Below are 24,790 nucleotides of genomic sequence, written 5' to 3'. Positions count from 1 at the left end.
AAAATCACTAGGGTTGGCATTGATAAAAATCTTAATCAGGATATCCATAATACCAATATAATAGTATAGCTGTAGATATCAAAAGAAAGATGAAAGAGGGAGGGTTCATTTACATGTTGTGTGTCTACACCCTTAGACTTAATGAGCTAGCAGTACTTACGACTGAGTGTATGGTTCCTCTGAGAGATACTTTGAGGCTGGATTTGTATTTTCACTGAGGGATGGGCCTGAGCCTGGGACCCTCTCCACAGCTGCTCTTGAGGACCCGAAGCTGAAGAGGTTTTGGGAGAGTCCCCTTTGGTGTGGTTCTCATTATCAGCTGAAAATAAACAGATGGCAGAAAAAACGTCTATCAATAGATCACATCTTGGGAAGCCAGTTGTGAAACTGTAAAACAAAGGTACAAAAATTTAGGGATAAAAAATAGGAAAAGAAACCTAAAAATTATGCTCTAGACAACCCTGATTCATTAGTAAATGAATCATCTTTCCAATCAGTGGTGTACATCTTTAAACTTTTGAATGAGTGATCACAGTCACAGTGCTAAGTGTCATCTGCTTTACAAGATGAAACTCAACTGTTTACACAAGTAAAATTCATTAAAACCACTTAACTACAAACATAAATTTTATGTGTATGGGCACAAAACGATTTCTTTACTGGCACAAAGCAGAAATATGTTGGAACGAAATGGACTGTCTGGGTATAAGTAAGGGTAAAAACCGGAAAATGTCCCACAGCCAAACAAAAGACAAGCACCTTATTAAGTGTATGATTCTCAAAATATTTTTCAACAAGACAAAGACCACAGCAGCTTCAGATCCAGATCTGCAACAACCCTTATAACAATCTCTTTCTTAAAACTCTGCATTAATATTGAGCACAACTTTAAAAAACTACACCTCAAACCTTGTTGCCAATGAGGACTTGTGCACATTATTCATTTGTCTCGGTGCTAAGCTCAAGGCTTATCTGTATTCGTAAACTCACCAGCGTGCGACTGCATGTGCTCCAGGAGGTTGTTGTAGAACTGGAACTGGATGCCACAAGCACCACAAGTGTAGGGCTCTAAAAAGATCACAACGCCCAAAAGACTGTTGACTCTTTGTCATCAGAATAATAAAAATACTGTGCATTTGCAAACCTGGCTAATATTTTCCTTGACCTGTCATGGATTGATCAAATTCACTTCTATTATCATATAACCTTTTAGGGTGTTTGCAGGTTACTGTGATTCAAGATAAAATCACATCCAATATAGAAGCCCCTCCTTATTCTGTTAGTATTGTGGGCTATTTTAGTCTTTAGTAATTGACTCTATGAAAGCAAAAAATAACAGAACAAACAGCATTTACATCTTAACTTAAACAAACAAATCCAAAAAAAAAAGAATTGGAAAGTTGGAGTCCAGAAAAATAGTACAATATTTTAATTTTTGGCACTGTTACTTACTTTGTGATGTAGAGAAGGTGGTGGCCACCAGAGGGCTCGGAGTTCCTGCTGACAAGAGAAAAGGGAAAGATTTAAAGCTACAGACACTGTGGTGCAGGCCTTTCCTCATCACTCTTTCCCTTCCTTCATTAATTCTGTCGAACTCCAGATTCTATGCTTCTATTTTTGCAACAATAATTCAGAGTGGACTTATTCAAAAACAGGAGTATCAAATAACAAAAGGGTGTAAATGCTTTTTTTAAAAGCAAAACCAAAGTGCAGTCTAATAAAACATGAAAAGGCCTTCATCTCTAGAGCTATAAAGGCTAGTTGCAGCATCATCAGGGCTGCTTTGATATAAAGTAGCTAAAGCCTGTATGGTCAGCTTTAATCTTAGACCCTATAACTGCAGTAGTAAATAGCCTATAATCATGCTACCAAATTTAAACTTCCAAGTCCACACAAGCAATAATAATGCTAAGCTAATAATCTTCATCACTGTGTGTTTTGGTCTGGTTGCTTTTACATGATTACATGGCAACTAATATTTTAATTAGCGATCACTACACAAACAAAAACAAAACCTTCTTTCAAACGTCCAAAGTTTGGTAATGCTTTCCCTCAAAATGAACTTCCTTGAGCTTTTACCTGCAAACATATTTGCAAAAAGATGAGAGGTTATTATATGACACTGCTTTGTAACTAGGAATTTATTGGAGTGAAACCATGGACTAGCTCAGGCAGTTGTGGATTTGCTAATCCCTGGACTTCTACAGTATTCTATTTTGGTTACAGATCCCAAAACAGTCATTTTCTGTCATAATTGTTATGATCCAAGCTCCCAGGATTATTTATTGTTTGGCAATAGAAACTGCCTTATTTTCTGCATTTAAAAATAAGTAAATGCAATGGTTAAGACAGCCTATTATTAGTCAATCCCTGCCTAATTAAATGGAAGTATAGAAAACCTAACAATCCCCTGGGGATGTGTTTTTTTTTCCCCACTCGTTTTTTTCCTCCCATGAACTTGCAAAATAAAGATTAATGCCTTCTGAGTTCTTCATGTGCATCTTGGTTTAGTTTGACAATTTATTTTGGTTTTCACTTTTACTTTGTGAATTATGCCTTGGGGTGTCTGCTGGAACTCCAGGGGGCTTCTGTTTATGAGTTTTGTGCAGCCAGGCAATTTTATGTTATTGGGATACTGTTTTTTAGTTTAAGACGTTCCAGATTAAGATCGTATACACAAAATGAACTTTATAGCATATGTAGCCTTCTGGTTTGATCATAGTATACTCAAACAGTAACATTTTGAATATTTGGGCTTGTAAGCACATACTGATTCCTATTAGGTTTTATGTGAAATTAAAAAGCACCATATGAAAACAGAGCAGTGCACATACTTTTCATTAAGCCCATATTTTTGGATTAAAATGTTTTTTTATTGACCTGATGTAACATTCTAAATCCTAAATGGCATGTCTGCATCAGCTACCAGTTAAAAATATACAAAATTAACAAAAATAAAGCCTCAGTCTGCATGTAATTAATCTTTATGTGTTCCACTTAGTAAATTGAGTTACTTAAATAAAAATATTTTTAAGAATGTAAAAATTTTTCAACGCATCTTAAAGTATTTTTTCAATGCTTATTATTAGTTATATGCAAATTCTATCCAATTCTATGTTTTCTGAAAATTTATTACATTTTAAGTCTTTCTAATGTGTTATAGTTCTTTTTTTCCCCCCAAAGTTAGGGTTTGGAAGTCGAGCTTTAATTCAAACAAAGGTTTTCAGTCTTTGTCTCGTATGAAAACTTTCTCATTAAGGTATTTGGCATGTCCATATGTGACAGTTTAGATCAAGTCATTGAAAATTGTTGGTGTTGCAACAGAAAAATCTTCCCAAATAGATAAAGTTGACTAACACTGAGCTTCTGGAAAGACATTCCTAAAGCTCTGACCTCAACCCTCAAGAAAATATGTGGTTTATGCTTCAGTGCCAGGACACAAACCGATTTAAATGAACTGCATCAACTCTGCCAAAAAAACAGTAATCAAAGATTCAAACAGGGTTACACTAAAATCTGGTTAATCGCTACAAGAAGCATGTAGTCAAATGGCAGAAAGACATTTAGCCAAATATTAGAGGTGGTGTAAACATATTTTTGGAGTCTGTGATTTTTATTCTGTGTGAAAAAGAAGAAAGTCCAATATAAATTCAAACTTGTGCATCTAAATTTTACTTTTTGTGCAGTGGAAACTACGCACTAAAACTACAAATATAAAAATACCCAAATCAATGACTTTCGTATCCATAATAAGTGCAATTCAGCTTGTGACTGGAACTTTTTCTGTAATCTGGTCTAAGTCCAGTCAAGACTTGTTCCCCCAATGAATAAATATAAAGGATTCAGTGAAAATTGTTTTAGAGATACATCCCAAAAATTAAGAAATACTACTAGATAAGATAAGATAAGATAAGATAAGATAAGATAAGATAAGATAAGATTACAACGAGATTGAGATTTGCTCGACTTGAGTTAAGATGCAGGTTATGTGTATATATACTAATATATACTAATACTAATATTACATCTAAAATGGAACAGTTTTCCTTAGCTATTCAATTCTAAACCGAGAATGTAGTTAAAATAAGTGGTGATGCAATAGAGTGGTAAAACACACCCTGGTGCAAGCTATTTTTAAACATGTGGTTGGCATCTATTTTAAAAAGAGTAAACATTTAAAAATAACATTTCTCAAATTCAAGACTGGATGTTGTCTTACTGCTTGTACTACTCTGAAATGAGTGCCGACTTTAAATGTTTTGCACTCTAATTTATGATGTATTGTTTTTCACCAACCATTTTCTACTAGAAGAGGGTTACACAGTTCTGTTCGAAAATCTGGGGTAATATAAAGTAGCTGTTTATAAAAGAGAAAACATGATTTTCAAAAGCATCTCTAGTTTCATGATCAGAGTGGGGAGATGAAAAATATTATTTTCAGCTCTCAGAATTGAGTTTTATATAGTAACAATTGATGCAAGGTAGGTCACTCAAACCTCTATACACAGACTCCATTTCAATTTTCAGCCCAGCAAAGAGTAGCAAAACAATATCTGCTGAGAGCATCTAAAGCAGACAGAAACAAATATCTGCTTAGTAAAACATAAAAATACATCTCCCACTTTGAGTAGAAATAATACATTTCCATGCACAGTTAGAAATGCACTAAACAAGACACTAAGTGCTTACCACTTGAGTTCTGCGAACTGTTTGTATCAACCAAACTGGTCTGAATCGCGCTCTCCAATTTCCGTCTAAATGGGCTGTCTACAGGGAAAAACAGGAGAAACAATAAGTGGCATACTCATAAAAAACAAGTGAACTGCGCATAAAAAACAAAGCGGGCAAAATATTTTAAATTCAAGCTACGAACACCCACAACTATTAGGTTGAAGCAAAATTAATGGCATGCAGTGTACATTTAATTTTAATCTCCAGCATTGAAATCAATCATACTGACAGGTTAGAATAAGGATCCAAATGGTCATATTACATTTAAATATGGGTTTAATTCTGCCTATTCGTTTCATCTTTTTGACCCACTTCTACGAAGCGAGTGTGTGCCGTGCTTTAAATAGGCTGAGTGCTTCTTAGCAGAAAGATAGGTTGGGGAAGTGGGGGATGGTGTGGAAAGGCGAAATGAGACTCAAAAATTGCACTACCATTTGAGAATTTGTCAATTTTTGCTAATCTAAAAATGATGATTGTTGACTTTTTTATTTTGCATATTTTTTATCTTTTGTGTTAGAATTCCTTTGCTTATTTAATTTCACAATGAAATTAAATTAAGTTTTGTTAATATACTGTTAGCTTTATAATATCTGAATGCTCTCTCTTATGTGCAGCATCAAAATAAAATGAAACTTACTGCTCAGTGCTTTGCTCAGACCTGTAATTCGGAAGGAAACAGACAAAATTCATTGTGAGTTTGATTGAAGTTTTGTTCAGAAGGGTATTATTCAGCCAACTTCACATAGCAATAAACAAAAATGTCACAAAATAAGGCCATACTTACTTTTTATCTTACTAGCTTGGCTGTGGCTAAATTTACTCATGTCCAGGGTACCACATTCTTGTACACGTGAAGTCTTCAAATCAAATGACCCTACAACAAAAGTATCTGGGAGTCATATACACACCAATGTAAGACTTAGTGATATCTGGCCATAGAGCATCTTTTAGTAAAGCAATCCAACTGCAAGCTCATGTAATATATTATATAAGAAAGCATTGTAACTATTTAGTGAGACAATTCCTTTAACAAATGTAGTTTGTGAAAATTTTTTTATCTGGAACTTAATCAATTAATTAATGCTTTATGATTAAAGTCAAAACATGGCAGACTTCAAGCCAACATTAAATCCAAGGAGGCTCAAATAAACTAATCATACTGTTCTTATTTGGTTTCATTTTCTCATTTTTCCTTGGTAATTGAACATGTCAACATCATCTTTTTTTTACTTGTATTGAAGGAAAAAAACTATTATGGTACATTTATAGGAATATTCTACAAAGCTACAATGTAAAAATATTTTTCCACCATTCCTCTAATTTGCTGTAAATAAAATTTTAGTTGCATGAAGTTGTTTGGCTTGGTGCTGTAATCAGACTCACCCAATGGTGTATGAAGAGCAACATGCTCCTGGTATGGGTTGAAATATTTGTACTGCTTCCCACAGAACTCACAAACATAGCTCCCAGTTTCTGGAGATGAAAATAAACACAATTAACCTGTTAATTACTCCAATAAATACAGAAACAATCACGTTTGCCATCAGGAAATAAGAGGCTAAAATAACACTGGTGATTAAGTTTGCAGAGCAGACTTTGTGTTAAGCAGTCTCTGTCCCCACATACAGGTGCATTTAATTTAATGAAGATATCACTGAAAAGTTACCTTTTCAATATATTTTTAATTTATTTCAATAATTCAATTCAAAAAGTGAAACTCATTTTAAATAGATTTATGACACACAGGGATATAATATGGGAAATGATTTGCTTAACGTTGATGATTAAGGCTTAAACCTAATGAAAACAATGAATTTCATTTCTCCCAAAAATGTTATATTATATAAGACTAATAAAAATGTTTTAAACTCTGTCACTGCCAAATGCTTACATTTGTAAGGACACCGGTGTCAGTCAAGAAGCTAATACAGAATTTCCATCTCATGGCTTTTATCAGAGAAAAGTTTTTTTTTTTAATTCAGTTGGAAATCAAGGTCCTAGGAGTCTAGACTAAACATGGAGATGCACAGAATTTAAATAGTCTGAGGTCCACTTTGAAATTCCCTAAATCAGTGATGATTTGGGGAGCACTGTAGTCTACTTGTGTTGGTCCACAGTAATTTATCAAATCACCAGTCACCAAACTGGAAATGTTGGATTTGCAGCACTTTCCACCAGCCCACTTTACAAAACTATTAATACCTTTTTTAGGGAAGAATCTTGTGTACTGTCAAGAGGAAGATGAGAGACAGAGTCAGCAATGTAGAGCAAATGAAGGCCGCTATAACTCAATCTGGGCTTCCTTAACACCGCAGCAGAGCTACAGGATGATCACATCCAAGCCATGCCACACTAATGTAGTAAATCATGCAAAAGAGGGTTGGAACAAGACCAATAACAGGGCCTGTACTGTACTAGGCAGTGCATGGACATGGTTTTTTTTATGTTAAAATTTTGTCTTAAAAAATATATTTGTTAATCTTCTGTAACATTTCCCTTTTCTCAGAATTTTTTTATTTTTTTTTAGGAGGCCTATATATAATCACCAAAATTAACAGACACTTGAAATACATCCTTATGTGTATAAAGAATTTATTTAAAAAACAGCTTCACTTTTTGAATTAATAAGATTAAAGTCATGCATACAGGCTCAAATATATACATACATCCCTAAAAATACTGGAATAAATGTATCGCTGCTGAGGATCAACCATGTGCTTTTTGTAAACAGCAACAAGATTCAGGTATGGGTTTGGTTGGATATTTGAACAATCATTTTGTTATCTTATTAAAGCCTATTTTGGGAATAACACATTTGGGAATAACCTAATAAAGAGAATGGAAAGCTACATTTAACCTAAAACGAGAATTTGTTGTTTCATCATGCTTCAGTAAATCCATGTTCTAAAAGTCTTCTGTGGAAATACTCATCCTCAGCTATTATGTAGGAGTTTAATAGTGCACCAGTGGTTGATTAGCTAGGACATGCTAGCAGGGTAAGCCTGGTAAGCACTACAAATAAAATTAATCTTATTGTTGATTCTATGTTAAACTCTCTATGCACATTTTACTTGTCCAGTCAGCAGGACAAGATTCTACAACATCTCTTTACACAATAAATGAGTCAATCATCCAATTTAACTTGGGAGCATGCTGGCTTAAATGGACTGCAGACATGTAGCACCTGACAATTCAAATTAGATCAACTAAAAAGAACTTCTGACACAGAAATTATCTATAATTCACTTAATAAGTTGGAAACAATAAATAACGGTAATCAAAAAACTTAGGTAGGATAGTTTCTGATGGTTTACACTGATTGGAAAACAGGTTGGGTTTGTAGTGTGCGATTTGTTATGGAACTTTTTAAAACGTAACAAAAAGAAAAGCAATTTTAAGAACCATAATAGCCTATATTTAAACAAACTATGAGTATTTCAGTCTTACTTGGTCCAATTTTCTGATAGGGTTCAATAGGCTCCTCCTCTTTAAGGCCATCAACAGGTAGAACCACCTGTTCATAGGGATCTGAGAGAGACGGAAACATAAGCACTTAACATGCTGATAGTATTCTTAAGTAATAGAAAAAACAACTTGTTACAGCAGATTATGTTTAAATCTGCTCTTAACTAATGCTTCACGACATTAGCTAAGAACCATTATTTACTTAGGAGCATAATAACAAAATTTTATCAATGCTAATAACTGATTTACAGAATGCAACAATAGTGTGATAGTGATAGTGTGATGCCTCTATTAGTTTGTTTTTTTACTGATGCAACAATGTACCTTTTGTCTATAATTTTTTAAACGCCACAGTACACTCTGAAAAACCCAGGCATTGTGAATAAACAGTAACATTCTTGATAAAAGTTTACAAGAGATTTAAAAACTAACATTTGAGGAAAATATAAACTAAGGCCTACTGTATAGCACAATGCACAATGAGAGAGTTGCAAACATAACTGAGCTTAACTACTGGTTTCATTCTCATTAATGAAACCATTAATTTCATTAACAATCATTCTTCGAATATGACTGTCTTTCATTCTCAAAGACGATCATATTTTTTATGTAATTTCTAAAACTTGAGGTTACCATCCACTGCGTGCAGGTCACGGTGCTCCTGGAAACAACTGTAGTATTTATACTTCTTGCCACAGATGTCACAAGAGTAACGGAAGCTACCTGCAAATGAACAGAAGAGAAGCAAAGTTTATATTTTCCAACTGAGGTTCAGCTAGATAAAGGATTTCAATTGCTGTAATATTTACATTTAAGAGACAAAAAACAATTAAGAATGAATTATGGGTCAATAATCACCAGCTGGCAGCAACAAATATGTTTCTGCATTTTAAATATAAGAAAACAGGAATGTTACATGCAAAGAAGGTGAAATGCATACATAGCAGTTTCTACATAAAAACCCCAGCGTACTATAAGCCTGGCGGGTCACCAGGCTTTACTTGGTCCCTCACCAGGTTAAGCATTGTCTTAAATAGTTGTTTTTTTATACACCAGTAACAGGGACAGTAAAGATGGATTAATCGAGGGTTATACTTGACGCATTGGTCTCTCTTCACCAGTGGTACACAAATCAGTCTTAGACAGAACCATAAAAAATGATTTATGTTCTGCTTTCAGTCTTTCTTCAGTGGAGAAAGATGCATGCATCACAGAGATTAAATTAAATCACACAAAGAGGAATCTGATGATAAAATGAAAACTCAATGACATGGCTGGCAAATTTTTGTAAAAAACATTGAAAAAAAAGCACCATGACGTGTCTTTATCCTACAAGAGTGATCTGCAAACTGCTTTATATGAAAGGTAGAACCTGACTGATGTAGAATGTTGTTTGTTAAAGTTAAAATCAATAAGCTTCAAAGACTTTACGATGTCATAAAAGTCAGCTTAAAATAGATATACCTAGATGCAAGCAAACCCATATTTCAATAACGGTGATATTTTAATATATAAATGCTGTATTAAGTGCAAACAAAACATGAAAAAGAAAATGTTCAAGTATCTGCAATGTGTTTGCCGATCCAAGAGAAACCGATGCAAATAGAAAAGCACATCGCAACAAGATAAAATCTAATCCTAACTTCATCTCGGGCTGCACAGTGGCGCAGTTGGTAGAATTGTTGCCTTGCAGCAAGAAGGTCTGCATGGAGTTTGCATGTTCTCCCTGTGCATGCGTGGGTTCTCTCCGGGTACTCCGGCTTCCTCCCACAGCAAAAAAACATGACTGCTAGGTTAATTGGTCTCTCTAAATTCTCCCTAGGTGTGAGTGTGTGTGTGCATGGTTGTTTGTCTTGTCTGACTCTGTGTTGCCCTGCGACAGACTAGTGACCTGTCCAGGGTGACCCTGCCTCTCGCCCGGAACGTTAGCTGGAGATAATCACCAGCACCTCCCGACCCCACTAGGGACAAGGGTGTTAGAAAATGGATGGACTTCATCTCTTCAACAGAGGAAGGTTTATGCTTCTCTTGATAATTAAATATCAGACTTATGTTTCCCCTGGAGACAGGTCCACCAACATTTATGTGGCTTATATCAATTTGACAATTAGACAACAAACTACATTTTCTTCCATAATTTCTATACTGGGAGTATTAATGACAAATTTCAGATTTTATCTGAGTTTTGACTAACTGTTTCCGATTTAACCGATTATTTTTTTTTTTTTAACAAGAACCATTCTCTTCATCAGACCTTCTGTAAATCAAATGTAGCAAAACATTAACAGCACAGTTTTAAAGCAAAATCCAAAATAATCTAATCATACCACATTTTAGCAATGTAGCAGCCTACTTCCCTTTTTAGATTTCAACCATCCAAAACTCAGAGATTTGTGCTTTCTTGTGATTCAGCAACCCCAACCACTCATGTACAAACATGATACATTGGTATCTCCCTTTGTTCTGCACCCACTCAAACACAGAATCAATACATCATCACAAGAAACGGCAGCTAATTTGATCAAGTGGAGTTTGTAGCTGATGATTTGTTCCAGTCCCTTCGGTAAATAGCAGAATAAACAATGAACGCCACAGCTGACAAGAATGCTAATGTGAATGTAAGAACTGTTCTGCTATTTTGTAATTCAAATACCACAAATGTAAACTATTCAGTTTGTAAAATGTTCAGTTGGCTGGCAAAAAAGCCTCCATCCTCCTGTATAATTAATGCAAAATATTTTCTATTACATTTCACAAGATCCTAAAATATTATCCATCCTGAATTTCAGCCAGCCCATAAAAGTCTTTATGAAGCACATACCCTAAAATAAAAGGCTGAGAATAAGTCCATTATTCAACTTGTCAGAAGGCTTTAAGTCAAGGTTATTGTATTCAACGGGTTACTTAAAAATGAGTAAGGGGGAATAATTTTAAATAGACTTTTCAGCAATTGACATGCAGAGATAAAATCCCCTTGATATAAATGGATTAAGGTTGTGCTATGCTGTCTTCTGGCTGTCAAAACAATGGGGACATTATTTTATGTCTGTTTTTTTAGTATTTAATTAGCTGATTGATTTATAATAACCTGACTTTTGAAATTTCTCCAAAGAAAATAATTTTGTGCCACCATAGCAACGCCAAGCAGGTAGTGATCTATAATTTTAGCAGCTAGCACCTGAAATTGGCTATTATTGACGAAAACGATCCAAGGTTTGCATTAAATATCACGTTTCAAAGGAATAATTAAAGAACTGATCAATAGAGAATTGTAGCCTGTGTCTAAAATGAAGTACGGTCTGCAAACCTCTGTGTGAGTGCAAAGCAACAGAAGCTGAAAAACGTCACTATGATCAAACAATTCCAAACTGACTATTCAATGCCATTGTAAAATGCAGTTTTAAAAAAAAACAAACATAACTTTGTTCTGATTTGTCAAAAACTGCTTTTAGATATTTTACAAAAAAAAAAGACTGTCAATGACTATGAATATTTACTTTCCACAATCTGGTATGAACAAACAAATCTGAGGTCCTGTTACATATTCATATGAGTTTCAGCTTGAGTGCATGATTTGAGGACAGTTTTATAGACAAAATCATAGTGATTTATTTCTTAAGTTATTTTCTATAAAGGAGTGGAATTATTTACTTTCATGATATTTGTGTTTGCACATTAACATACAGACATTTGCATAGTCATCTTGAAAGTACACTTTCTATCTAAATATTTTAGCTTTTACCTGGTTGTGAAATGATTTTACAATCTATTACATACACAATAGGTAAAACAATAGAGTTTGTAAATGGACGCACAATCGCTTTACTCTTACAATAGTGGTGAAATAATTTGCAGCCAATGCTGATTTTGCATGCTTTTATTTTTACAAAATCATAGTAATTTACAGACATGCAAGAGTGGACAGTTAGCAGCTGCAGTATGTAGATCAAAGCTTGTAAAGACTTTGTGAAGCCTTATGCCAGTCACAATGAAATTTACAACTGAAGCTGACAGGAACATAAATAATTAGATGATTAGATGATCAGGTTCAAAAAACAAAAGGCAATTAGTTTTAAATTATTACCGGATGTACTGAGTTATGATTTCATTTGCTCTGCTTCTTAAACTGCTTTAGACAGTATTATTCAAATTGGTATTTGTTTCTTGATAAGTACAGTTATAACACCTCACCCACTCATCTATACACTTATCCCAATGTCAGAAAAGACACAGTTTTGTCTCCTTAATAAAACTGGGCCCAGATGTTTCACTAGTCTGATCAATGAAAGAGATTTTTTTCCCTCATTTTTTTGCTTGACTTATCAATCTGTCATTAATTACCTTCACAGAGTTTCTCTGGACAGCCATTCAGGCAGCTCACAGATTTACCTTTTTTTTCTACAGATATCCCTGTAAATAAAATCCATAATATGCTGAAGTTTAAAGTAGGGCTGAAACAATTCCTTGAATGATTCGAGTACCTCGATTATTAAAATTCCTCGAGGAAAATGTAAGTGCCTCGAAGCTTCACTAATTTATGTTTTATTATTTAGTGCACCGTGTTCCAGCCGGGACTCTCACTTCCGCCTCTGAGTTGTTGACGAATGCTACATAATGCGGCATAATGTCCAATTTTCAAGTTCGACCATGGGGATTTTATTGATCCATGATAATGCTCAGGTTTTTGTTGTTTTCGGGGGACCAATAAGAATCCTTAAAATGACTGGCGCGACGCCTGAGTATGGCAGACTTTCTCCTGCGGAAGCTGCTGGTGCAAAGCGAACTGCGGGAAGTGCTAGCGTTGCAGGAGTATTTATACAGGTAAGCGGATAGACTGAACAAGGTGGGCTGCTGAGTAGTTGATGCTTATAGTGTAAGTGTAGCTTTACGTAAAAACAGCACAATAAATTTCATGTCACCCTGGTCTCAACAAACGGGAGGCGGAAATCATCGTGGCGGTACATGGCTGGTAGATGAGTTTCTGAGTGTGACGAACAAAGGTGTCAAATCCCGTTGCTAACATAAACACAAAAGCTGGGCAAGGCACACCTGTCAAGTCTCCTGTTTCGGCAGGGAAACTACCGTTTTTACTACAGTTTTTTTTTACCCCACTTTCCCGCAATTATTATTATTTTTTTTACCATTTTTTTGTATATATCCCGTATTGCTCTCCCCCTGGGTCTTACGTTCCTACCGTGATCTACTGGCTTATGTCTCCCCCCCACATTACGTTTGTTCGTTCATCTGTCTCCCCTAGACCTACCGTCTGCCCCTGGTCTATTTCCTCCCTCAAGCCCCCATCTTACATTCGAAGATTAATGCATAAACTAAAAGCTGGAGTATAGACATTTTTTATAAACGTATTTGTGAGTTTGCCTCTTTACTATTAACTTGAATATAATTTCAGATTTTTGTATACATTTTCTTCAGGTTAACTTAGAAAGTGAGCTATTATTGTTACAGGTTAGTTTTCTAAACTACAAAAAAGTAACTGTTAGGGATGCTCAAATATGAAAAATTGGACTGATGTTGATATCCGATAGTAACACTGGTGTTATGCTAGATTTATCAATATTTTATTTTATCAATTCTTTTTATCCGATTACTCGATTAATCGTAAAAATAATCGATAGATTACGCGATTACTAAAATATTCATGTACAACAGCCCTAGTTTAAAGTATAAAGACTCACCACAACCAAAAGTGCTTTACAGTATGTTCTATCCTCCTAAGAATTTAATCTCAAAGTTGTTTTTTTCCCCGTCCAGTCTCAGTGGCCTAAATATTAAACAGCATTGTAGCATTCAGCTTGTACTCCTCATACACCATCTAGACGTTCTCATTCTATCTCCATTAACTGCTCTTTACTTTGTTTTCTTTCACCATGCAATGCACATGTACTGAAGTCTCTAGGTTGCATATTCACATAAAAAAGCACAGTGAGCATGTGTAGGTAGATGTATAAATAACTCGCAAGTACTACTCTGAGGCACAAGTATTTTTAGTCCTAATCAAACTTTAAAAGTGACGTTAAGGCGCCAGGTAAAAACTGGTCCTATATGACTGGTATTCATCATCTTGGACTTAACCTTTTCTCAGTAACCCATTTTTAAATTGCACACTGTAAAAGATTACCTCAATTACTTGCATTTTGTTTCCACAATCTTCCCATTGTGTGTGCAATTATCTACATTCGTGTATCTGTTTTAAAAACTACATAAAATCTGCTGTCATGCAAACAAAGTTTGTTTAATGGATAATTGGCAACGGTGTACTTACTATTGGGTGTCTGAGGCAGACCATCTCCAACCATGCTCTCTGATTCTATAATGAAAAAAAAATAGGTTTGGACTTGCTTGAATAGAGTAATGCCAACATGTACTTAAAGATCCAGCTCTGTTTGCACCAAATTATTAGAAGACAATAAAGCATATGAGCAAACTGTGGCAAAAATTACTATTATTTTGTTCCTTTGTATCTTTTTTGTTCACACTGACCAAACAAAGTCGGTGTACTCTGATCTGAGTGTGTGCTTTCAAAAAGCATGTTGGCAATTTGGAATCAGAGGCTTGACAACAACAATAAAAGAAAGACACCTACAGCAACAGGCAACTTCTTGCTATGTGGAAATATAGAAGTCTATTGATTTTCTTATCCAGGCTTATAATACCCCCCTGTTGCCTTGTATTTTATGCTCCTTTGTGTTTTAGCCAAAAAGAAGGCTTCTCATGCCAGAACATGCATGCAATCCTTTAAGTCCAAGCAAAGTTGAAGCTTTTTCTCCTTTGAATATTGTATTATTTTCTTTTTAACGGGCCCACAAAGAGAAATGTGATATGAATCTGCCCTAACTTGCTTTTTCTTACAGGGCGTCAATGTTTAAAGGTGCTGCCTTTTAATTTTGGTTGGAGTTGATGCAAATCATAATAACTTCCTGCGGTGGTATTTTACCCTGTGAATTGCATTATATTGCATTGTTTCAGAATAACATAGGTCCTATACTGACCTCTGAGCACACCAGACCTGTCATTCACTGAAATCATTATGACACAAAAGACAAAACAAAGGAGAGCTCGAAATGCTGAGCAGTTGAAATCCTTTGACAACCAAGAACAGGGAAACATTTACAAAACTGTAACAACTGACTTCAAAAGCTCCCAAATATATGTGTTGTTGTGAAACTAGAGGAGATACAACACAGATGTAAAGAATAAATACAGATAAAATAATAAATAATGCATCCTCCATAACTGGCTGGAGGATGTCCAGCCAGTTATTTTAGCAGCAAATTCAATTTAATTTGAAAATAAAAGGCAGATGACAAAGCTTCATCCTGCAAAGTTGACCTTTTGACTGTTGAATGAAAATGCTGGAACCTGACTGATACAGAATATTGTTTCTGATAATCAGTGATTAACATGTTTGTATTTAATCCTGACTTGACCTCATCAGTTAGTATTAACCCACGTCTATACAAATGGAAAATATGACAGAATTGACACATATCTGCAAGTGTTGAAAGGTACAAGTTTCTGAAGTATTTTGGCCACTGCAGCTCCCTGTACCAGTCGCTACTTGGTTAGGAAGGAGATTAATTTTCCTTCCCATACAGACACAAAAAAATTGTCAGCCATGGCGAAAAAGCTCTCTGAAACTTGTTCCAAAAAAACGTAAAACTCAGGTCAGTGCAAATAACACGAGATTAACACAGATTGACTGATAATGATATATTTCATTGGTGAAGTCTGTGACAGATGGAAGAAAAACAAATGAAGACAAATCATTTTTGTTATGCAAATGTGCACAAAGTTTTGCTGTTTGTAAGTCTAGTGTTTCAAGAAAAAATTTCAGCTGTTGATAGGTTAGATCAACTCTAAAGCTTTAAACATAAAGACTTGTTTTTTTAATGAAAAATATGAGAGGTTTTTTGTTCTGTTTTTTTTTTTTAAATTAGGGTGGAATTGCTGTGATGGTGCAGGGGTCAAGCACAACCCTCAGTTTTCGACACGGCTGTCGCAGGCTCGACTCCAGGCCTGGAGACCTTTCCCGCATGTCTTTCTCTTTCTCTCATTACTCACTTTACTGTCAATTTATTATCAAATAAAGGCCATCAGAGCTAATAAAGCCTTAAAAAAATACTAACAAAAAATGAGGGTGATATTAGTTATTACCTTTAAAAACAATCACTAATTTGTTGATCCACAAAATGTTGTGATATTTGTGAACGTTTAATAACATTAATCTTGGAATTATTTGGCTATTGATTGGGTGAATTATCTTTCATTCACTCTACAATTACACAGTTTATGGGTTAATAAATATGGTTAGAATGAAAAAGATGGAATTCAGAGAAATAATAATGGAAAAAGTGTAATTTCGTAGAATAAAAGGAGGAATTTGCAAATTAATAAAACAGATTTTAGGGGGCCCTTTCTTTTACCAGTGTCATTAAGATGCAGCCACCACTTTGTAAATCCCATGCGCAAATCGAGCAACAATTCCATCTCAATACATTTTCTAAAAAGAATACAAATATCTATTCAATCCAATAATAAGAAGATTCCAAGTCAGTTACATACATTTAAAATTAATCCAAATTGAAGAACTGACTTACAGTATTAACTCTTCCTGGAAGATTGTACAATTGACAACAAAACTGGCAAAAAATATTAGTAACATGAGGAGCATGAAAGTATTCAATAACCTTTCAAGGAAGTCTTTTGCACACACTGATATTGCAAAAACAAATGCAATTCAATATATTGTGCCTCCTTACTTCCAGTATTTCATTTGCATTTTACAATCCTAAACTCTAAGGAAAGAAGTTTATATATATAAAAAAAAAATCAATTATCTTACCTCTGTGTGCTCTGACGTGTGTCTGAAAGCAGTTGTAGTACTTGTACTTCTTCCCACACACAGCACATACATACGAACCTGCATAGACATGTCAAAAATTTGTTTTAGTACCATTTCGTAAGTAGCAATTAATTTATTACAGCTATTACAAACTTGAACCACAAGGTTCAAGTTTGGATCAACTTCTGAAAGTTACTCAAGTGAAACTAGATTATTGTTGTTATAATGATATTAAGATCATATCTTGCACAATTTCAGTATGTAAATATGAGAACTGTTCTTTTGTTGGATAGCAAAAATTATAGCAATGTTGTTTACCCAGTAAAACTTGATGCCATACTAGTTGTTTTCCACCAAAGTAGTTCCAGTGGTAAATATGATCATGACATGCGCCAAGGTATCAGCTGGTGCCCGAGATGATTTTCTGCTTCACCAGCTTGCACTTATGATCAGCTGTTATTAAATTCAAAGTCAAATTTTCTTCCAATCACTTAACACATGATACCATACCGCTACCAGATGTTGCTGACAACAACACTCTTCGGTGCAGCTGTTGCTGTGGGAAGAAAACTTAAAGTTGGCTATACTCTGTGTCAGTGAGGTGTTAAAGGAACAGGATTATGTAAAATCAACTTTTTTGAGTTTGTTATGTTATTCCCTCATCAAAAACATACCTGAGTGTTGCCTTGATTCTGTCATGCATGTTTGAGAAATACTTTAATCTCCTACGGCAGCTGTCCAAAGTGCCGGGGTGGACTTAGGATTGCCTTCGAGGACGAAGCTCCTCGATGGAGCTGCAGTTTCCAAGCTTTAGAGCTTATGCATTACAGAGCACCCCTCCACCATGCTTTCCCCACTCAGCTCAACCAGACTAGCTCCTCTAGACAACTAGCAAACCCCTGGTGGAACTTCATGTATGCTGAGCTCATTATACACTGATAAAAACATTGTTAAAAGGTTAATAGAGGAGTGATGTGATGACATCTTGAAGGCAGAGTTTCAGAAAGAGCAGCAGTTTTTAAAGAGAGTGTTATATCATGAGGTCAAGTCTCTTTAAGTCATATTTGACTTACAGCATTTTTATAACAACTAAGGGTAACATAGTTACTTGATTATGTTACCATTGATTATGTTTTACATCACTGTTATTTTAAATATTTTGTTCCAGTTAATGTTTGATCACAGAATTGGTGCAATTGATTATGAAACATGGTGCCATGTTTCTGGAAAATACAAAATACTGCCCCTTTAAAAAACTTCACAAGAAGCACTTATAGTGTGAGAGACTAATTAAAACAAAACTATGTTGTATGGATATAAGCTATATAGCTGATTCTTTAGGTTGCTAAAAATCAAGTGTTAAACTTTGACTGCCATTCTCACTCTTTAGTAGTTTTTTTCTTAATGTTTCAGGTACAAAAATATGCTTTCACAAAACATCAAGTCACATGCATCTTAGTGACATTTCATAAGTTAGCATAAGTTCCCAGAGCCAACTTACGCTATGAAGGGTAAATGTATTACAGCTAAAATGATTTGCTTTCATTTTACTCTCCAGCTCTCTTTCTTATGGATCATGTTGAGTTTAGATCTCAAAGTTAGGACAAGCATCAACATTCCTTCAGAAATGCACACAACGACTGATGTTAACAGTTACTAATACTAATTGCCCTAATCATTATAATTGCTGGTATAAGATGGAAAAGTTTAAAATGTCGACTCCAAATCTTTTGTCTTTGTTTGAAATTAATCAAACTCCTCTTTACATAGACTGCTCTCTCACACATCTTGTGATTCCTAAGATAAATAATTAATGACCACTCATGACAAGAAGGCCAGAAAGAAGTATTTTAAATGCTGGAAGTACACTTTACAAAGATAAATTTGACTCAGCTAAATAACTGTTGGCAGGTCAAATTCTCTCATCAGTGCATCTGTAATGCTAGAGTAAGGGTTTATACAAAGTGTGGGTTCTGAACTGGTTCTGTAAAAAATATCCTTGCTTAGATATTCACAACCAAACCACAGTGCAAAGAATCAGCACTGTTTTACATCACTGTGTTATTTTAAATATTTGTTCCAGTTAATGTTTGATCACAGAATTGGTGCAAGCAAACACTAGCATAGCTTTAGAATTGAGATTGCTTGGTAGAAAAACTTTAGCAAGGGGGAATGAAGGAAGGATATACTCAAACTGTAGCACTAATCACAAGAAGTCAGCTTCCATTTCCAAATCCTTATATACTTTTTATTGCCAAAAGTATTTGCCCGTCTGCCCTCACTCACATATTAACTTTAGTGATATCTCATTCGTAATATATATTAATATGATGTCAGCCCATCCTTTGAAGCCATGAAAGCTTCAACATTTCGAGGAAGTGTTTGCTCAGGACTTAGGAGAACATTCATTTGAATATTTTTTTTACCATTCTTCCAGAAGCACGTTGTGAGGGAAGACACTGATGTCGGATGTAAAAACCTGGGTAGCAGTGTCCACTCTTATTTATCCAAAATGTGTCTGCTCAGTTTGAGGTTAGGGCTCTGTGCAGCCACTTAAGTTCTTCTACTCCAAACTCACTCATCCATTTCTTTAAGAACATTAATTTGTGCACTAAACTCTTTGAGACTACATGAAGCTTGGAGGTGTGTATTGATTGACCTCTGTGCACTTCACAACTCATCTCCCGACTTTGGGCTATGATTTTATGTAACCTACAATTTTGTGGATTTGTTGCTTTCATTCACAATCACTTTCGCCTGATTGCAAAATACAAATATGAAACACTTGAATTTAGTAGTACTGTAAAATTTTGGACAAACTGTTTGTGTCAACATCTCTAATTAAATTCCTGTTTATTATTAATCCTAGCCAGAAAGAACCGGTGCAGGCTGGTTTTTAAAAGCTGCTGATTCCAATTAATTTTTTATTTGCTCTAGTTTATCCAGAATAATGATTTATGTAAATGTTGTTGTGTTAGACTGCGTGCTTTAACCAAATTTACATAATGAATCAACCTTATATACAGCTGCACTTGTATACATGCATGAAGCTGACATGATTTTTGAATCATCTGAATGGTATCTCAATATTATAAAATAGTGAACATTAACATAATTTAAACTTAACAGATGTGTGAAAGAATGATGTGTAATACAAAATATCTTCTCCACCCCTAAAAGAAACTTGTAAAAAAAACACTTATTTTCCTGTTATTCAAGCAAATTTTGCAATACCCATCTTTAATATTTAGCTGCTATCCCAACAAGTTGACATAACTGCATTTTGATTTCAGTACAAAAATGACTGAACAGAGTATCAACTGGATGTCAGTAATCCTTCAAACAGTCCATCTTTTTAAGAAATAAATCCAAATCAGTTGAATGTAGATTTTTGTACTGCAGGAATAATGTTTTCATAAACTGGCAATAGATTTGACACATAAAAATAAATGTAACTATTTAAACTTCAAGCAAATGCAAGGATATATCAGTATAATCACACACCTATGCATGAGTCAGTGCTCTTCGTTGGAGGAGGAGTACCAAGGGCAAACATACCCTCGGTTTGAGCTCTACGGGTTCCACCTCCGCTTGATCCTCCATCTTTTCCTCCAATAACGACACAGATCTCAGCAGGGTTGGCATCTCCAACTTTCCCATTGCTCTTCTCTGAGATCCCAGGCTCTTTCTTCACAGCAACCGTCGGTGGCGTACTACTCGCGGCTGTGGATGGATCCGTGGCTGCATTCCCATTTCCACTTTCAGCCTGCTCCTTCCCAGGATTAGGTGCCTCCGGTGCACTCATGACTCCACCTCCTCTGAGCCTGTGCTTCTGGACAAGGAGTAAAAACAGCAGTCAATATAAAAATACATTCTAGTAACGTAATTTGAAGCTATATGGCCTCCAATCTTTACTCCATTCTTTCATTATACAATGGTGTATGGAAATTAATATTTGTGTCTATTATCTAAGAACAAGCCACCAAAGATTATCAGCAGCTGGGTTTTTTTATGCTTAACATGAGACCCATTTTTGCATTGTTATGAAAACACAGGACTGTGGTTTGAGATAACAAAGGATCTAATTAGTGCTTGACAGGAACCTACAATTAACCAATTAGAAACAAGGAAGGCAAACCAGTGCTGTTGATGTCAGGCATTATAACATTGTGCCATGAAAAATTGTGCCTTTTAATATTTTTAATGTGGAAAAAAAAGAATCTAATCAATAGCTGAATATAATTTCTGAAAATGTTTAAGCTTGTTTATAAATACAAAAAGCATGAAACATTAATTCTGTTTGGTTTCCATTCAGAAACAACATTTCTCTTTATTAAAGCCATCTCTAATTTGGTCTTTAACAACATCTGATGAAAACATTGAACTACCTTGTTTTTTTCACTCAAGCTAGTTAATTGAGAAATACAAGCTGTTTTAATAAAACTTTTAGAAACTGTTATAAAAACTGTCTTCAGAGTAATTTACTACATATGAATATTTGCAGAATTTCAAAATATAAACTGCTGCCTCGATCTTCCAATATCCTACTAATGCCATCAGTCTTAACAACCTCAAAGTAAAGGTTTAAGTTATCTTTAGGCCTGTCGCGATAAACGATAAATCGATTAATCGTACGATAAATTAAAACTATCGACGTCATTTCAATTATCCGCATTATCGTCTCTCCCGACCTTTTTCTCTTTCTGTTGATGACACCGAATGAAAAAAGGCTCAACTCCGGTGCTCTCCACTGACTCCTCCCTTCCTCATTCCCTTAGTGTAAAGCCCAGCGCACACGACACGATCTTAGAGCTGTCGGCCGATTGTCGGCCCATTTTCAAAACCTGACAGATCACACATTAGCCGACAGAAATCCTAGGTATAACGGTTCGATCGGGTTCGATCCTGCCGTGTGGTGTCCAACAATGGGCACAAAATAATGGCTACAAGTCCAGTGAACTAATTTTAAAACCAGGTATTAATCAATGCTTTACAACAATCTACCTGCAATGCATGTGGCTAGTGTCAGCGTAAAGTCCGGACTGAATGAAAATCATTAGAACCTATTTACGTCACGTTAACGAAGAACAGCTGAAAAGTTACCGGGTTTATCAACTGCGGTAGCAATTTCGCTCCAATTCCTCCCCTTGTCATTTCTATATTCTTTGCATGTTGAATAAACATTAATGTTGTTTCCACGTATCATCTCCGATGTCCGCTGGACTTCGGGTTGCGCCGTGTCAGCTGTTTGGGATTCCCCGACGTAATTTCCCCTCAGAAAACACGGAGGAGAATCCGCGCTTTCTGATTGGCTACCTGTCACTTTCAACAGGTTGCGTTAAAGCTCACAGTCGGGGAAAACCCCTGATTAAGATCGGAGCGGGAACGACGATCTACCGTAACACACCACACAATCTTAGGAAGACCAACGTGCTAAGATTGTTGTATGGGGAAAAATAGGAGCAAAAAATCATGTAGTGTGAATTATTGCATCAGGTAGTCGATGTGCCCATCTTCTCTATTTAAATCTAATTATTACTGAAGGGCAACATAGTATACAGACTTCATAATCTGCACTCTTTGGGTTGAATGCAGTATTTATTTCCACTTTGGCTTTATGTTGTTTAGTTTTTATCAAGTACAGTTTTTGTTAATGGAGACTGAGAATCCATTTTGTTTTTGGTTGTTTTGTTTATTTAGTTTATCAGTTCCAGTGTTAAATATTCTTTTGAAAATAAAGTGTATCTATCTTTGGCAGGAAATCACATGCATTTTTACGTCATTTCCATTAAATCAGTGTAAAAAGGTCTTCAGACAATATTATCGTTTATCACAATAATTTTTTGAGACAATTAATCGCTCAGCAAAATTTGCTATCGTGACAGGCCTAGTTATCTTGTTAACATAATTTGTAAAAGTTGTGAAGAAAGAAGGCATTTGGCTATACCCAATTCTTTGCAACAATCTGGGATATCCTAGCATGCTATCTGACACCGTTCAACAGAGTTAAAATTGTGTAGTCATGTACACACAAACCAGACACTGATGGAGTTGTTTACTGTGGTAGTGTTCAGTGTTGCTTAGCTGTTATTGGAAGTCATCTTTAATGGCTTAAATCCTACACCCCTGTGGTGCTCAAATCACTGCAATTTGAGAAATATCTAAATTACACAGCTTACCACGTGGCTATAAAAGGCCTTGTTAAAAGAATGAGCTCAAATGCAACCAACCAAAACAGAAGTATGCCAAAACGAATGATGTTATGGAAGGAAGGAAAATCTGTCTTCTAATAATAGCACACCAATACAGCAACAAGTCTCTTTAAACCCCAAAAGCACCTCTCTCTGGATAAGACACATTACCTAAAATGGGTAATACTTAAACCAAACATTGCTCTTTTTTGAATCATATGGTAGATCTGCACATGCAGTTAAAAAAGGTGGTGGAAACATTAAAACTAGGTGTTTTCCTCAGGGTTGAGACTTTGTCAGATTCCCACCTAAACTACCCAACTTTTGGAAATTAAAGAAACCGAGTTAATACTGTACAAAATCTTTTAAAGGTATGTCATTGCAAGGTTATATTTTTTTCACCTATGCATCTTGCAAAATAGCTCAAGCCCAGTCAGAATGCAACGACAGCATCTGTCAACATCTATTTAAAAATAGTTGCTTTGTTGTTCTCTAAAACAGTTGCGGCCTTCATAAAATAGCTATGTCTACTAATTAGGTGAGTTCTGAAGTCAATTGGCTACATAAGGTTTTATTTCCAGTTGGGCCTACTTCATATGTAAATATCATGTAGCTCTTTCCTTCCATATTACAATTATGTAGGGCTGAAACTTTTCCTCGGGTGATTCGAGTACCTCGATTATTAAAATTCCTTGAGGAAAATTTATCTACCTCGAAGCTTCGTTAAGCTATATTTTATTATTTAATGCACCGTGTTCCGGCTGGGTTATTACTTGCGTTGCGCAGAGTTTTCACTTCCGCCTATGTTGTTGATGAAAGCTAAGTGTTAGCAGCATAAGGCCCAGTTTTCAAGTTCGGCCTGGGAGGATTTTATTGATTCATGATAATGTCTTTTTATTGTTTTTCGGGGGACCAATAAGCATCCTTAAAATGACTGGTACAATGCCTGGAGTATGGCAATACTTTTGCAACTACTGTAATTCATCCGTTTCTGATTCGGTACAATTTAAAGAAAGGGGATATAAATTAAAAGTTGTTTTAAAGAAATGCAAAGTCGAAAGTAGATTTAGAATGCATAACACAATAAAAGCATCACTGGAAAACAGCGCAATTCAATAACTGCCTTTTGCTAATTTTCTTGTTCAGAAAGCAAACTGATTAAATGAAATCAAGTGAAAATAATTTTTTTTTTTTTTCTGAAAGTCTTCACAAAAGGTGAAGACACAGGGTGCCATACCTTCGAGTCTGACAAGAAATTTGATATAAAACAACTTTTCAAAATTGAGAAAAAAAAATTCCTTTGAGTTTTTTTTATAGTTCAAACAACTAGCCATTTATCTGTGAAACAGAAAAAAGGCAGATTGTGGTGTTACTAATGTGAAATTTTAGAATATTTCACCTCTGAGATAAAGTAACTGACCATTAAAATTATATTTCCATGTTCTGGGCCGGTACAGCAATTTGAGAACTTAGCTGCACTTAAATAAACTATTATGAGTATAACGTATTAATGTCAGCTTAAAAAGAAAACATGATCAATAAA

The 24,790-nt window shown here is 35.3% G+C and overlaps 1 protein-coding gene across 10 annotated transcripts in view; it reads right to left on the bottom strand.

The window, feature by feature from the left end:
- The window catches only part of znf618 (zinc finger protein 618), a 44,708-nt gene that overhangs the window by 7,357 nt on the left and 12,561 nt on the right, over positions 1-24,790 (bottom strand). For 3 of the 10 annotated variants that reach the window (XM_032569790.1, XM_032569789.1, XM_032569788.1), the window contains 12 exons: positions 20,561-20,888; positions 17,057-17,134; positions 14,477-14,521; positions 8,830-8,919; positions 8,179-8,259; positions 6,115-6,204; positions 5,516-5,620; positions 5,369-5,389; positions 4,690-4,767; positions 1,453-1,500; positions 991-1,068; positions 161-319 (listed from right to left, as the gene is read on the bottom strand). In XM_032569790.1, coding sequence (XP_032425681.1) covers positions 161-319; positions 991-1,068; positions 1,453-1,500; positions 4,690-4,767; positions 5,369-5,389; positions 5,516-5,620; positions 6,115-6,204; positions 8,179-8,259; positions 8,830-8,919; positions 14,477-14,521; positions 17,057-17,134; positions 20,561-20,861 — 1,174 coding nt within the window. In that variant the 5' untranslated portion in view covers positions 20,862-20,888. The remainder of the gene's footprint in view (positions 1-160; positions 320-990; positions 1,069-1,452; positions 1,501-4,689; positions 4,768-5,368; positions 5,390-5,515; positions 5,621-6,114; positions 6,205-8,178; positions 8,260-8,829; positions 8,920-14,476; positions 14,522-17,056; positions 17,135-20,560; positions 20,889-24,790) is intronic. The other 7 variants (XM_032569791.1, XM_032569792.1, XM_032569794.1 and 4 more) reach the window with 7 other exon arrangements.

This window comes from Xiphophorus hellerii, chromosome 8, assembly GCF_003331165.1.
Source record: "Xiphophorus hellerii strain 12219 chromosome 8, Xiphophorus_hellerii-4.1, whole genome shotgun sequence".
NCBI classification, from domain to species: Eukaryota; Metazoa; Chordata; class Actinopteri; order Cyprinodontiformes; family Poeciliidae; genus Xiphophorus; species Xiphophorus hellerii.
This window is presented reverse-complemented; position numbering and strand designations above follow the sequence as displayed.